Below are 16707 nucleotides of genomic sequence, written 5' to 3' on the forward strand. Positions count from 1 at the left end.
TGACATTAGATTGCCCAGTTAGACCTGTAAAATACTCAGATACCACAGTATTGATGGGTGAGAGAGAAGGCAGGCATGCAGATTTATTTCTTTTTGGCTGTTATACATACTTTGATGACTGGCCTGAAAAGTACAAGTTTGTGAAGAAGATGGTTCTGTGCACAAAAGCTGAGATTTTCACAGCTGGCTAGGGGATCTGATGCCCAACTTTCGTTAATTTCAGTGAAAATAGGGCATGCAAATCCCCTAAACATTTTTGGATAATCTCAGCCCAGATGACTGGTATAAACCTTGTATTGGAAGGGTAGCAGTGTTAGTCTGTATCCACAAAAACAAGGAGGAGTCAACCAGACTTGTCGTTGTTTTGGTATAAACTTCGTGTCAGCTGTTAAATGATTGCAGCAATTTTTGCATGTAGATACCTTTGTCTTAAAACTTAGAGGAAGTGCTGCCATAAAAAATATTTTGTAATGGAAGTTTAACTTGCTTGGCTTTTTTTTTTTTAATCATTCAATCAATCAATCCTTTCCCTTCTCCTCCTCGCCCACCCACCCCCATCCCCACCCCAATCTGGATTTACAGTGAACAAACAGAGGAAAATTGCTGTGGTTCAACCAGAGAAACAGTAAGTAACAAGTTTTGTACTATTATTATTTATTATTATTATTATTATAATCCTTGTGGATGGTGATTTGTCTTTGCAACTTTGGTTTCATAGAAAAGGGACAGTGAAGTTTGTCAGGCTTGAGTTTATACCTATACTTAATTCCCACTGATTTTGAAAAACAATCTCTGCCCTTCTGAAATGAGAGCTACAGCACTGTTCAAGGATACTCTTTATGAGTGGGAAGCTGGGATTTTAACAGTTTAGTGCATATAGACTGCACTGATGGTTAATAGATCATCTCACTCTGGGATTTTAATTGTTGCTTCATCCCTTGTTTTAAGGAGCTGAGCGATCTTCCAGTATTGGAGGACACTTAGGGTTTTTTGCTGTCTAAAAATATTGGTCAGCATTGTCATCATATGGATTTCATGATGGAAGCCTTAAACTACTGTAGTGGTTATCCTAAGTTGGGATGATTGCTTTAACTCTTTTCAGTTCATTTTCAGATTCATTCTCCCTTCAGAGCACACAGCCACCTTCATTAGTGTTAATGTGAGTGCCATGTACATGTGCTCTGAGGAACAGAATCTGACTTCCTTAATGTTGTGTTGTGCAATTGAGATTTCCACATTATTTGATAGGAACGTTCAGCTGTTCTGTGTGAGAGCCCTCATTCAAATAGTGTGCAGCTAGTGTGTTCCTCCACAGTTGGCGTTATATTACATGAGATGCTTACCAGATTGAAAAAGGAGAGAAAAGTGGGAGGAAAAAATAGTTCAAATAGAGACCATCCTTGTGTTCTCATCTTCAAAGGCTTTGTGAAACTATGTAGCATGAGCTTGTTCAAGTGACATATACAATGGATCTCCCTACAGTTAGTCTTGCTGATCTCGATATCATTGCAGGTATCAGATTTTACATGGCTGGACATCCCAATACTTGGTCCACTGTTTTCAGTAAAATAGACTCTCCTAACATGCCAAGCCACCTGTTTTTTAAATGGGGCCATTAGAAGTGTTTTTTAGTTTTTGTTTGAATCCGCATTTTTTCAAATGTGAAATGTAAAAACTGTGATGGTGTCTCCATGATGGAGTGGGCTTTGTTACCAAGCACCTTTGACACACCTGGCTTTTTCAAACAAGGGAAGAACACCACTGGCACAGAGCTGAGCTAGATCAACACAATTGCCTCTTCCTACAGCCTGAGTAAAGTTGTTAAATATTACAAAGATAATTGAAACCATAGGCTTGACACACTAAGTTGGGAGTGAGAAAGGACCTAGCCTTTTCGCAATCAAGATGTTGATGTATCAACCTTGGTCTCTTTCCCAACCTCCTCTCTCCCATTTCAGAATTTTGTCTTCAAGGACTGTCCATGAGAGGCTGAAGAACCAGGAACTGAATTCCACTGACTCAGGTAAGCATCTTGTTTGTTGGGTTAAGAAGGTGTGAGAGTTCTGTATCTTTATGGCATAATTGTCCAGCTGCTCAGTAACTTCAGCAGTCCTGAATTAGTACAATAGGGTAAAAACTTTTCCGAAGGATAATCTTTCAAATGGCAAGGAAGACTTAACTTCAGAACAGCATACAATTACTGCTGCACATGGTACAATGAGAAAATGTTGTCTTGATGCTGGAAGTTGGATTACTGTACCACTTAATCTTTTCTCCCACTAATGGATGTGCTGGAGCACCTGGAGCCAAAATATTTAGTCTTAATAACCCAGTTGTTTACAAAACACTTTCCTCTAAGCTATATAAGTGGTATACATACCTGTAAATCCCATATGCTGTGCGTGGGAAGGAAATTAATTCATGTCTAAGCATCCCCCAACAAAAATGTTTTAAAATAATATTGAGAGATACATAAAACTGTGACACTTGGGTTGGGCTATTATAACAAACACGTCATACTCCACACCGAACTGTTAGAATACTATACTGATGTGAAGGTTTGTTTGTCTTTGTGATAACTTGATCATCAGTCTAAAGCAAGACTGTTCTAAGTGTAAAATAACTCATGTGCCAAATGGCAAAATCTGCTCATTTTCTAAAGTGTTGAAAGAATGTATACAAGTACATCTGCTGATGAAACAGCTATACAATTCTGTCCGTATAGCATCTAATCCTAAATTGCTCTGTTTCCCACACAGTAAAATGCATGTCTAAGGCTGTACCACTTTGCATATTAATTGGTTTTAAAATGGAGATATAATGTAATTTCATCTGTTTGTCAGTTTATAAACCACTGGAATTATGGCCTTTTTAGATTAAAGTGCTTTTCAATCAAAATTATAGGACTACAAGTGTAAAATTACTTTACTTTTATATTTATTTATACATCCATAAATATATTGCATCCATATATAGCAGCTTAAATTCTGAAGGATGCCAAGGTGTTTTACAGACTTCAACTGACATGCAAACTAAAAACAAGGATTACTTCAGCAACATTAAAGTGTAGCAACTGCTGGTGGAAAAAACAGCAGTTGTATAATATTGCTTTGCATTGTTAAACAGTTTAGGATAGGAAGTAGCAAATAGCTTTTCTGCTTGAAACTGCAAGGGAAATTTAGGGAGCAGTAATTACTGCACTTGAAATTTGTCCAGAACTCTGGTGCTTGATTTACTTATCTTCTCCAATTATATCAGATGGCTATGACCTTTGGGTTTTTTTCCCCCCTCCAACTGCATAGTTTCCCTTTAGAATCAGGCTTACTTAGAAAATCTCCCGTTAAATCACCAGCACCATTTCCTTCAGTACGTTGGAGTTTCTTTGTGGACTGCCCCAGGTGCTGACCCAGTGTGACCCTGCCTTGCTTGTTCTAACACCTTCCCAGAAGAAAATAGCATGGATGCAGGTCATAGACTTGCATGAGATGTAATATATAATCTCATACCATACGTTGCAGAGCCACACACTAGTGTAGGTTTGTCATACTTCTATGCCCATTTCACCTGTATAATGCCCTCCAATCCACCTCCACTGGGACTTCCAAAGTTTCAAACATCTGAAGAACTTATAAATCAAAAGCTGGCTATTTAGTTTTTGTAATAAATTTACCACAGAAATGTTTCCAGACTCTTCCTTTATCCCCTTTCAACTCCTCCCTCTTTGAACAATATTAGATTTCCCCAAAATGACAATGGCCATAGGTCTCTGACACCAAGTGATCAGGACCAATGACTAGCAGTAAGTTCCAGTATTTTCCATCAGGACTAGAAATGTATGCTTTATACCTTTTGGAAAGGGAAACTGCCTGCTTTTAATGTGGTTGTATCCTATACTTCTAGCCCTTTTAAAGAAACCTCTAAAACTGAATTGGTGGTAACTTGCATATCTTTCTGCGTCTAAAGTCAGGTACCTTGTTTACTCTATCTAGTATAAGGCTTTTGAAAGGGTATGCATTCTGGAACCTTTTAAAAATGACCTAAAATAGCAAATTCTTATGTCTGCTTTCTATAAAAATGCTATGGCTCAAAAAAGTGCTGTGTATTCCAGTGGAAAGTTGGTAATCTGCTATTTTTAATGGTCTGAAACTCCCATCTCTAGCCTGGATAAGAAGACATGTGACCCTAAGGCTGTAGCTGGTCTGGGAATGAATATTCCTTGTTATGGGCCTCAGAACATAGACACTTTGTAGGAAAAGGAGGCAACCTTTCTCTTGCTGATTTTCTCCCCCTCCCCCCCAAGTGTTTTTTGCTGCTTAGAATGTTAGAAGTAGCTGCAGAGAATGGATCACTGGCAGAGCACAGATGAGGTGGGCAGTCAAAGGCTCATGATAAATTGCATAGCTGTGTGACTGGATTTATTTTTGGGCTCACTTTGTTATATGGATATTGCCAATACATAAACGGGGTGTGACTATGCGTGTAAAATACAAGAAGTACATCTCAGCAATGTCAATTACGGGCAATGCTATAGCTGCAAATGTGACACTTTAACTCCCAAAATGTATGTGGCTTAAACTATTTTACAAAATATTAAGCTTTTTGAGAAGCCAGTCTTGGCTGGGGAGATTGCATTGCATGATCTAAATCTTTGCTGCTGATTTTCATTTCTCAGTTGTAATTAATGGAAAGTACTGCTGTCCAAAAATCTACTTCAACCACCGGTGCTTCTCAGGGCCTTACCTTAACAAAGGGAGAATTGCAGAGCTGCCTCAGTCCGTGGGACCTGGGAACTGCGTTCTTGTCCTTAAAGAGGTGAGAGGGTTATGAGTGTGTGGCTGTGTGTATAGTACTGCATATTAAGCTCCAGAGTGACTCTCTAATTAGAGATAGGTAATGGACTAATCAGTATAAGGCAAGAGTTCTCAAATAGGGGGTTGGGACCCCTCAGGGGGTTGCGAGGTTATTCCATGGCGGGGTTGCAAGCTGTCAACCTCCACCCCAAACCCCTCTTTGCCTCCAGCATTTATAATGGTGTTAAAATTAAAAACACATTTTTATATATTTAATTTAATCAGAGGCTTGCTATGTGAAAGGAGTCACCAGTACAAAAGTTTGAGAACCACTGATATAAGGGAATGATTATTGTTGGTGAGTGTTCTATTTCTTGTCTAAAATTAAGCACAAGGTATTGAGTGGTTAGAGATTTGGTAAAATACCTCTGATCCACCAGAGATGTAATCATTTCATTATTATTGCATTTCTTATTTTTGTGTCAAGTAAACCCTAATTAACATTACTGAAAACTACCAGCTGATGTTAGAATAGTTCAGCCCTATTAAAATCCCTATAATATCCAATTAGTTCATAGTATTTTAGCACTTTTTTTTTCTTTGTGCATTTCAAGCAGCCCAAAAAGCTGCTGTGGTCTATTGTGTTGTGTTGGAATATGTGAAATATGGTTTCTGCCCTATGAAAAAAAGTAGAGCGGTGCAAAATATTCCCAACTGAATGGGAAAGCTGTCTTTTTTTTTTTTTAAATAGTTCTTTGTATTTTGTTGCAGATACTTAATTGGGCCTATGTCTGTGCAAATCTGCCAGATTCATGACTTTTTCACTCACAGGGAGCATTGTGAGTGAAAATGGATACATTTTCCAATTGAAACCTGCCTCTTTTCAAGAAAATATTACACAGCAAATCACATGAAAATATCTCTTCTGACAATAGTCATTTTGCTGAATTTTCCACAACAATATGTCTGGGGTACGATATCTCCTGAAACGAAATGGTGAATGTTTTTTTTCTTGGGAAGTTCCTCGAAAATATTTTTCCCACTTCAGCACAACTCTCCCAAAATTAATAGAATGTGGGTTAAGTGTGGGAGTTAACTCTCAGTCCTCTGCTTTATTGCATCAAACAAAAATCAGGAAGCAAAGATCATAGGGAAGACTTTCTCAAGCCTCTTGTGACAGCCACTTCTAAGTTTGATTTTAATGGAAAATTCAAACCATGCCATGTATAAAAAGCACGATAGTCTTGCATACACTAGGAAAATCTGTAAGCATTTTCCTGTCCTTTGATGACAGACAAGATGGTGGTCAAAAGACCTGAACCCCATCTACAGCTTCTACCATTGTTATCATTTGCAGAGTTGCACCACTGCAGAAATGTACATTTTTCTGATGCATATCAACTTTCTGTGTGTGTGTGAACACTTTGCATGAACTGGAGGTTAAAAAAAAAAAAGAGTAAGCCACAGTTGAATACTGTAGCTGAGTTTTCAGAGTTAGATAAACTAATACCCTCCATAAACTTGCAACTAAGCAGGTTAAAAATAATCAAATTGTATGCTTTGGGTGTAAGGTGACTGCCATGAGGCTTGGGAAATAGTTAATTGTAACTTAAGGTGTACAGTTGGCCAGGCAGCTTTATGGGGGCACAGGAGTCTCCTTTCTCTGAAGCATATGGCATCAGCAACTGCCCAAGGCAGGATGCTGGCTTTGATGAACCATTGGTTTGATCTGTCATGACAAATCTGTATTCCTGTGAGAAAGCACCAGATTATAGAAGCTGCCTCTGGGAGGGACCTTTGTTGCATGTTAAATGTCATTAATGGGTGTTTGTTTCGTTTTTGTTTTTTGTTTTTTTTTTAAGTAGTAGCTTTTGTGCTCATTGAGTAGAGAAATGGTGTTCTCTCATGGACAGAATATGGTACAAATGCACAAGATCCTTTGTGGAGGAGCTTTTGCATCCTTTCTAGGAGTGATGATCCTTGGTTTGTCTCTTCACTTGTTAAACTGCAAATGTTGCTAGCTCTTCCCACGTTGGATTCTGTTATGTTGATACAGATGTTTCATTTCGTAGAGGGTGAATTGAATAGTTTAATTTGCTTCACTATGGACTTCTACAGCTCTTTTGAGCAAGGCTCGGGGTACTCCACAGCAAGCTGAGCCTAGATATATAGCAAGGCTTCTGGATTCTGCAGTACTCCCAGTGTGGCAGACTGGAAATTCTGTGGCAGCTTCGTTTAAATTAAAAAAAAGGCCTGACTTTCAGAAGTGCTGATGAATACCCACAAATACTACCAAAGTCAGTAGCAGCTACAGGTGTTCAGCATCTTTGAAAATGCATCCAAGAGTTGAATTACGAAAATGACTACTACAATCAATATAGTACCCCTTGTGTTTATATTGATGTGCTCAATATATTTTATCCTGCCCCTCATTTTTGGTTTTAGATGTATCTGAGTTTTGAGCTGATGCATATAATCACCTTGAAGAAGCTGATGGGGTAAAGCTGGAGGTTTGGCAAATTGAGGCCTTTGACACCTGGGAATGTGTTTGGAAGTGGTTTGGGTCTGTAGGGATAAACATCTTATCTAGATCTTTCTGCTAAAAAGAATAGCGCTAAAATAGTTAACTCTGAAACCTAAAGATGGGTTGAACGTCAAAGTGATTAACACCCCACTGACATATGAGGTTGCTAGTACTTTTCAGAGCTCTTTACTCAGGTTGTCTGCAGAATCAGGAAGGCAACACTGCACTGATAAAATTGCAGATGTGATCATATGATCACTGTGACAAAGGCTAGAAACTTTTTTTTTAAATGAAGCCTTAGATTCTGGTGCCCAGTTCTTAGCACATGGCTGATTCCACAGCCAAGAAGTCATTGAGTACACAGGACCATACCTTTGGGTGATACCCAAATTATACCCTTTTTCCCACCCAGAGTCTGTCTTATCTATTTAAATTACAAGCTTTTTGGGGGCAGGCAATCTACTACTCTTCATACAGTGCCCTGCACAATGGCATTCTTGGTTGTCTTTTAGGAACTACCATAATAAACATGATTAATAGTAAAAGCTCAAGAATGAAGTAGCATGCATAGGTAGCAAAATGTCACTGGCATTACCCACAACTGCCTGAGCTTTATAATGTCTACCCTTGAATTAAGTTGAGTGATATGAGATAAGGACAGTGAAGCTCCAAAAATTTCTGGGAGCTGCTGAAATCAGTAATCTTTTGGCAGTCAAATTTTGAAGGCTTGGCAAGACCCTACTTACTGTCTGTTATGATTTATCATGTAAGCAGTTGCCTTTTTTCCAAAATCCCACTATGAATGAGTTTTTTAATGCTCAGATAGTAGTGGTTTGATGCTAGTTAATTCAGATAAATGGAATTAATCTGCCAATCCACCCTAACCCGTTAAAACATATTTACTGTATGAATAACCTAATGGGTTTTTCCTCCTCCTTTCGTTTCCATTTGTAGGTTCTCACTTTATTAATCAACGCAGCCTACAAACCTAGCCGTGTCCTTCGAGAACTCCAGCTGGATGAGGATGCTGCCTGGCATGGGCATGGAGAGACCCTGAAAGCAAAGTAAATTCCTGCCCCACATCCCAGTCCAACTGATCCCAGCAGTAATATCTTCTACAATCTACATTTTTGTTTAACTATTTGCCTTTTAGGAAAATTACATGAGGTTTGTTCAAGGGAGGGAGGGATAGCTCAGTGGTTTGAGCATTGGCCTGCTAAACTCAGGGTTGTGAGTTCAGTCCTTGAGGGGGCCATTCAGGGATCTGAGGCAAAAATTGGGGATAGGTCCTGCTTTGAGCAGGGGGTTGGACTGGATGATCTCCTGAGGTCCCTTTCAACCCTGATATTCTATGATTCTAAGACAAATAAGGACATTGCAAAACTTAACCCTCCAACTCGTGCAAAATGTTTCAGGAACATCCAGCAGAGTGCAGCTGGTGTGCTGTTGCTTCCTGTATCAGGCGTGCTCTGATACTACTTTGGTTTCAGTGCAGTATTACTGGAGTAACTAGCACAACATAGCATATGCGCTAGCAGATCAGCAGCAAAAGGGTAAAAGATTTGTAATTTGATTGAAGATAGTTTTGTGTTTCTGCTTTGAAAGTGTCAGGAAAGGTTTTCAGGCTGTCAGGACCTTCAGCCAAATTCCATTTAAATATTAGCCTATTTACTGAGCTGGAGTCCAGCACTGGGAAGAGCTGGGTTGGGGAATCCCTTTTACATTTTTGATGCAAATATGCTGCCCAGTGCTCCTGCTGGGCCTTACTGGTCTATGATTTCACTGTTACTGAGAAACCAATATGTGGCGAGGAACCACAGTGAAAGAACGTTGTGATCATGTTAACATAATAGAATTATTAAACCCAGCAATTTTGAGCCACTTGGTTAACTACCCAAAAGAGAAGAAGGATCGTCCTGTAGTTGAGGCACTGGACTTTTACCCAACCAGGAGATCAGGATTCTGTTTCCAGCTCCGCCACAGACTTACTGCATGACCTTAAGCAAGTCACTAGCTCTCTCATTGCCTCCGTTCCCCAACTGTAAAATTGACATACTTACCTACCTTGTCGGAGTTCTGTGTACTCAGATATAGTGATGAAGAGTCCATAGAAAAGCTTATGTAAATAAAATAGTGTGAGAAAGGAAAGGTCAGTTTTGAGTGGCTTACTGCAGTTATTAAATATATTCATCTGATTTAACAGTGAGGTCAGAGATGAGTGGGCAGGCTACCTATGAAAATCACTGCCTGTTTTTTCTCCATGTTTCAGATTTTTAGGGCCATTATGCAATTCTAAATAGAAGAACTGTGGTCTGAGGTATCCCCAATAGACTCACTAGCACATACCACTGGATGTACTAAAAAAGCAAAGCTTGGGAATGATGCTTGACTCAGCTATGCACAACACCCCCACAGCATGTAGTTCCTCCATAAAATCTGTCTGCATCATATAAGGCTAGTAGACAAATAGAAAATGCCCTTTCTTATTGCTTCATCCTCCACAGGCACCAGGGAAAACATTAGTTTGTTGTCTGTAGTCAAAAGAGAAGTTGTCATTCTGGCACATAGAGCCATGGTGTTAGTAGCCTTTCCATTCCTTGATAAGTTGCTGAGTAGGTTGAGGAAGAGTGGCTGGTAGCACAGGGAGGTTGGTAATGTGATATGTAGCTTTCCACGTCCAGATAACCTGCCAAATGAACCTGAGTTCACTAGGGGCTGTAAGTTATCCATTTAATCGTTGTTCAGTGGCCTCTGCAGTGAGTTGGAGTGAATCCAGATCCTAGTAAGCAGGTGTCTACATCCAATGGACATTAATTGGCAATTTTTGCATTACCATCTTAGATTAGCTGGTATAGTCTCCATACTCATATAAAGTATGGGAATATTTCTTCCAAATTATATTGGAAACATACTAGCAGGGCAGTGTGCAAAAGCTTGGCACAGCAACTGCCCATGCTGTACTAGCTTGTTAATATGTATTCACATGTGCATCTGTCATTTTATATTGCTGAAGGGAGGACTTGGTTTTTATGATTGTTGATCCAAAGCCTTTCACAAGCTCTCTTCAAACTTATTTTGAATATGTAATGTCTGATGTTGATAGTGTAATATAGCATCTTTATCACAGTGAATAACAGTATTAGGACCCGCTAGATTATGATGATATTCTCCAATGGCAGGTACAAAGGGAAGAGTTACCGTGCCACTGTGGAGGTTGTGAGAACAGCAGATCGGGTGGCAGATTTCTGTAGAACAACCTGCATCAAATTGGAATGCTGTCCAAATCTCTTTGGCCCGCAGATGGTGCTAGATAAGTGTTCAGAGAACTGCTCAGTCCTGACAAAGACCAAATACAGTGAGTAGATACCAGGGTTTTTTGCCAATGTAATGATCTTCATTTAGACCATGCCTTTGATCCAGAAGGATCTCAAAGTGTGTTACAAATTATATATCACTTCATATATATCATTATATATCACCCTGATGAGCAGCCCAAGTGCTAATGATATAGACCTAGATACCCATATCTTGGATCAAAACAATGATTATCTAACAGTGAACTGCAACATCATAAAACCAACTATTATGCCTAATGTTGTATTAATTCCTGCTGATGATTTCTAGGACAAAAACTGATTCCAGGATACTTTCATTAAAAGTTATGTCTCTCCTGCCACTCTGCTTTAGAACAAGCTGCCTCCATAATGTATTTTACTAATTTGAACTCCTGGCCACAGTGAGTGTAGATTATGTATCATCTCAATAGATCTGTACAGGGCATGCCAAATCCTGCAGAACCCCACCACCACTATCTGCCACTCTATAGCTGCTGATATTATTTGCACCAAAATCTGTTCATTTGAGGCCTTTCTCAGAACTAAAGAAATATAATCTCCTTTTGTCGGGTGATTAACTTTATTAATAAACACATATTTAATGTATTGTATTGAAGGAAAGAATAGACCCATTCATGTTGATGTTCTCCACAGTTGGGATTTCTGCTGGAAAGCTTTCTGTTAATGATTCTGCATTCCTGAGGGCTGATAAGTGATAACCTAATGATGCTGAAGTTCCATTGCAACACAACACATGTGAAGCACACACCCTTTGCTTTTGTCTATGTAGCACACTATTATGGGAAGAGGAAAAACAAAAGGATTGGCCGACCACCAGGTGGCCACAGTAATCTGGAAGCAGGCATGAAGAAACCAAGCAAGAGGAGGAAGAGACGAAAACACTTCTTTGTCCATAAGAAAAAACGTTTGTCCACCTCAGTGGACAACTCTCCAGTTGGATCTCTCCAGGTATGCAGCTAGAGAAAACTTGCACAGTACAGTGTATGTTCATAGATTGCCTCAGTGTTGGAACAGGACTCTGTGCACAGCAAGTTACCAGTTCCTTTAGACTCTGTGCAGCCAAACGGTTACTGTAGATCAGAGAGACAAGGTGGGTGAGGTAGTATCTTTCAAAGTCTTATCTCTCTCACTGGCAGAAGTTGGTCCAATAAAAGATATTACCTCACCAACCTTGTCTTTTTAATATTCTGGGACCAACATCATTACAGCAGCACTGCATGCAACTGTGAGCGTAAAGATCAGAGACTATCATAGGACTTTTATGTACTAAATTTCCCATTCTAAATTTATTATTTCTCTTCTCTTTCAGGGCAGTGGGGGAGAGGAAGAGGATGACCAGGATGACGTAGATGAAGAATCAATGAGTGAGGACAGCACCTCAGAGCAGCAAGATGAACTGCTTGAAGAGTCGGAAGTGTCGGAGAAGAAATCGCGGTCCTCCTCTCCCACACAGAGTGAACTGTCCCACTGCCTGGCTCAGGATCAAGACAAGCGGAAGAGGAAGCTCCGGACCTTTTCCTTCTCTGATGATGAAAATAAACCCCCTTCACCAAAGGTACCTCTTAAAGCACAAAATCTTTTACTTCCTCAGTGATTTGGTCACTTCCCCAGGTGTGGGGAGGGAGATATCATTAATTCAGAATTTTCCTCCATTTGGCAGTTTGCTGTGAATTTCACTAATTATCCTGATTGAAAGTTGCTTTTAATTTCCAGTGTACACCCGGAGCATTCTGTGTCCTGTCTTCCCAGTGCTAAATGCAAAAGTGACATTCCTTGAATTGCAAGGAGAAGGGTTGACAGAGCAAATGTTGACTCTCTAAAGGGGTTTAATATAGCAGCTGTGATGATTTAATCTGTTCACTCAGCCAAGGCCAAAATTCTCTTGTAAGAGGATCATATCTTTGAAAATTATTATCAAAATTATCAGCAAATTTTGCTATTTCTTAAAAATAAAAACCCCCTATTTGTGATGAAGTGACAAGCTGCTGCTGTACCAAACTGTTCCTTCAGAACTCGAGTATGCATTGAATCTGTAATTATTAAAACTTAAAATTAACATAACTGTAATGAAATGTAGTTTGATTATATCAGGACCCACCCAAAGCTTAAGAAACTTCTTAAGCATGAAAATAAGAAGGTCCAATGTGCCATTGTCATATTGCTTAAAATGCCATCAGAAGCACTCCATAAAATTTTCACTTCCATCTCCAGTAGAGGCTGAAAAGCAATACATATCACAACTATCACTTCCACACAACCTTAATGGTGACTTCATATTCTCAGATCATCTCATAACGGTCTATTCATTTGGAAAGTTATTTTGCCCTAATATTGCCAAGGTCACAGCTAAGATTTTGCTTGTGTACTGTATGTGATGCTAGTCCAGACTTCTGGTGTGATACAGTGATAATCAGGGGGAGTTCTGCACCTGAATGGGAAAGATGCATTCTCTTGTTTTCAAAATACGTGTTTTCAGGCCCTGCAGCTACCTGGGAATCCAGGAGCAGAGAGAAATCCAATAAGAGCCTGAGATTGTGCACCACCATGCCTGGTGTTAGGCAGGGGCCATGAACTTGAGGGGACTAGCCCTTCCCATGCTCAAAGCAGCATACAGATATTACTGATCTTCACGACTTGTCTGGGAAGGAGGCGAGGATACTACCCCAATTTAAAAAATGTTAAAATAACGAGTTTGGGGAATTTTTCCAAATGCTGCACAGCAAGCCATTGGCAGAGCTGGGATTTTAGAACTCAGCACTTCCTGACTTCTGATTCTTAGCATTCTGCTAGACAATGCTACCTCTCAAGTTCAGAGTTATTTTAGAAACATGCTATGTGGACATGGCAAATATAACGTTTTGGTATTTGGGGGGGGCGGGTGGGTTAGGAAATAAAGAATGAAGTTGCCGAAAAGCTGCAGCTGGACAGTAATCCTCTGGAATGGAGCGTGGCTGATGTCGTGCGGTTCCTCAAATCCACAGACTGTGCCCCGTTAGCCAGAATTTTCCTGGATCAGGTATGCAACACTTCTTTTTAAAATACATGAGCCTGCTGCTGCATTATCTGCTGATTGACTGACCACATGAAACCAGTTTTAATTACTAAAGGGTAAAACATAGTTGCTGCAGTTTTTATAATGTTTTTGATATGGCAAAAAACTTTACACTTTGTTTCTTACAGCTCATTCTAGCATAGAGGCATTCTATTATGTTCCATTGCCTACTGAACGTTTTGCTATGTGCTGCATTTGATTTCCAAAACTGACTTGGGAGAAAACTGTTAGGCAGCAACTAAAACAGGTCACAATGAATTCAGTGGCCTATTTGAAAGAGGATATAGAGCTTGTTATTTTGACCCAAGTAGCACTCCCAGTGTCAAATGATTGGTAAATATTGTACCGTTTACTATAAATAACACTTACAGAGTGCTTTGTAAACCTTAAAGTTTGGAGACTGCTCAATATTTATTACCAGGCATCACACAGTGCTTTGCTGATGCACTAATGAAGAGGGAGTGTGATAAATAAACAGGGGGATAGCTCCCTTTGATGGGCACCCAGCCAGCCAGTTAGCTGTAAAATATCTCTTGGTAGCTGTTCTTTACTTGCTTTACCTGTAAAGGGTTAAAAAGTCCCCCAGGTAAAGGAAAAAAAAGTGGGCACCTGACCAAAAGAGCCAATGGGAAGGCTAGATTTATTTAAATGGGGGGAAAAAAACTTTCCCTTTGTCTGTTGTTTCCTGGACTGCAGGAACACGGAGCAGCAATGCTGTAAGTAGAAATGCTGTGTAGGGTTTGAACCAGGTATGAACAAGTATTTTGCATACCTAGAAGAAATAATTTGGATAGAGAATGTTTAGTTAGATGCTATCTGGTTTATTTCTTATCTTGTAACCTTTAAGCTAAACCCCCAAGAAGTTAGTTTGGGTGCTTAATTTTTGGAATTGCTCTTTTAAAATCTAGCAAATGCCTATGTTTTAGCTGTATTTTCTTTCTTTTTGTTTTAATACAATTTACTTTTTTTAAGAACAGGATTGGATTTTTGGTGTCCTAACGGGTTAGGTTTGTGCATGCTGTTTGATTAACTGATAGCCAAAGAAAACAGCTTCGTTTTCTTTCTCAGCTCTTCCCTGGAGGGGGGTGAAAGGACTTGTGGGTACTCCACAGAGAGGAATTCCCAAGTGCTCCTTCCTGGGTTCAAAGGGGTTTTTTTGCATTTGGGTGTTGGCAGCATTTACCAAGCCAAAGGTCAGAGAAAAGCTGTATCCCTGGGAGTTTAATACAAGCCTGGACTTGCAAGTATTAACTTTTAGAATCCTTGCGGGCCCCCACTCTCTGCACTCGGAGTGACAGAGTGGGAATTCAGCCTTGTTTATCACAGGGAGTCATTAGGGAAAGAAACTTTAATCCATATTTAAGAGGGTATCAAAAATACAGCACAAAAGTGAGAATCCTTTTAATGTATTTTTTCATATTACATCTATTTTTCAAAGGTGGATTTTGCTAGTCTTGCCTATTAAGTGCCCAGTACTACAAATTGCCAGGCCCCTCCTGGGTGGTGAACACAAATTTTGCTAAGGGCATAATATGAAGGCTGTAGGTGTTATTGAGGGTGTAATTTGGCTGGCACAACTTGTATTACAGTGTGGGGATGCATGAGAACACAACCCAGATTGCTTCTCTGAACACAGATTGAGTTTGCAGGGCTAGAAATTAGGAAAAAAACATTACTTGTAAACTGAATACATTTTCTCTGGAACCATTGAGACAGTAAGGATGAAACCATATGATATCTTGTTTAGACAATTTAGAATGGACCTGCACTTCAAGATGAGGAAGGAAGGAAGCAAGTAGGTGATGAGAGGGAGATTTCTAGCTAAATGAAGCAGCACAAGTGAAACAGCAAATTCCTAGAGGTAGAGAGTCATGAGCTGAAACTCGAGGAAGCCAAAATTTGAATGGGAGTAAATGAGCAACTAATTCTACCTTACCAGTGTTTTGTTTGTCTCCTGACAGGAAATAGATGGTCAGGCTCTTCTCCTGCTCACCCTCCCCACTGTTCAGGAGTGCATGGACTTGAAACTTGGGCCAGCTATTAAACTTTGCCACCACATTGAAAGGGTCAAACTTGCTTTTTATCAGCAGTTTGCTAACTGAGGAGTGGCCAAATGGAAGTGGACCTTTGGAAGCACAACTGCAGCAACATGCTCCTCCCTTTCTGGCAGCGAAAGCCAAATGGGGTTAAAGTGAGGCTCCAGTTCTGGTGACCTACAAACATCTGTTCAGCCACAGTTTTGCACTTTGAGGGAAGGAAGACAACATCTGGAGCAAAATGTCAATGCAAACATAGCAGCTACCCTACCAGCTGGCTGCTAGCTTGGGAACATGAGTCTCTCACTCTGATCATGCCTTTTTTAATTTTTAAAAAATGGTTACAGAAACGTTTCCTATAAGGAGACAGACGTTTCAAGAGTTCTGGTGGTGCAGAATTAAAAAAGATAAAGGAGAGACGGATGCCATGTAAGTGAGAAGGCAGCTACTGGAAAATGTTTTTTCCTATTCCTAACCAATCAAGAAGAACTCCATTTCCTTTCTCCGAAAGAGAACATTTGCTTTAAGACAGCACTAGCTTTGGGATGTGCTCTTTACACATCAGCGCTTTTTTTTTTTTTTAATTTAAATTAGCTCATTGTCAGGACAATGATGTGGCCACAGGGTTCTGAATGTACAGTATAGCAAGAGTGTTTTTTATATTCGTGTTTTGGGATTTTTTTTTTAAACTACCTCTGCCGCCTGCACAGTAAAAGTGGTTACTGAGGATGGGAGGGGGTTAATTCTTTTGAGAAGTTCATTGGTAGCTGTACAGGTTTGCGTGCGCTCTCTCTCTCTCCCTTCCTCCCCCCCCCCCCCCCCCCGTGTGTGTGTGTGTTGGGGGTGGGAGAAAGGGAAAGGGCTTCGTTTTCTGCATCCTGGCTGTCAGGTAGAATTACTGGACCTATCTTTTAAAAACATGGCTTGAATCTCTTTGTCCCTTTTCTAC

At 40.0% G+C, this 16707-nt stretch overlaps 1 protein-coding gene across 5 annotated transcripts in view; it reads left to right on the top strand.

The window, feature by feature from the left end:
- The window catches only part of SFMBT1 (Scm like with four mbt domains 1), a 137673-nt gene extending 121255 nt beyond the window's left edge, over positions 1–16418 (top strand). For all 5 annotated transcript variants that reach the window (XM_078853705.1, XM_073352395.2, XM_073352398.2 and 2 more), the window contains 9 exons: positions 583–625; positions 1959–2023; positions 4673–4812; positions 8269–8378; positions 10494–10669; positions 11440–11618; positions 11980–12225; positions 13558–13686; positions 15684–16418. In XM_078853705.1, the coding sequence (XP_078709831.1) occupies positions 583–625; positions 1959–2023; positions 4673–4812; positions 8269–8378; positions 10494–10669; positions 11440–11618; positions 11980–12225; positions 13558–13686; positions 15684–15824 (1229 nt within the window). In that variant the 3' untranslated portion in view covers positions 15825–16418. The remainder of the gene's footprint in view (positions 1–582; positions 626–1958; positions 2024–4672; positions 4813–8268; positions 8379–10493; positions 10670–11439; positions 11619–11979; positions 12226–13557; positions 13687–15683) is intronic.
- The last annotated feature ends 289 nt before the right edge of the window (positions 16419–16707 follow it).

This window comes from Lepidochelys kempii, chromosome 7, assembly GCF_965140285.1.
Source record: "Lepidochelys kempii isolate rLepKem1 chromosome 7, rLepKem1.hap1, whole genome shotgun sequence".
NCBI classification, from domain to species: domain Eukaryota; kingdom Metazoa; phylum Chordata; order Testudines; family Cheloniidae; genus Lepidochelys; species Lepidochelys kempii.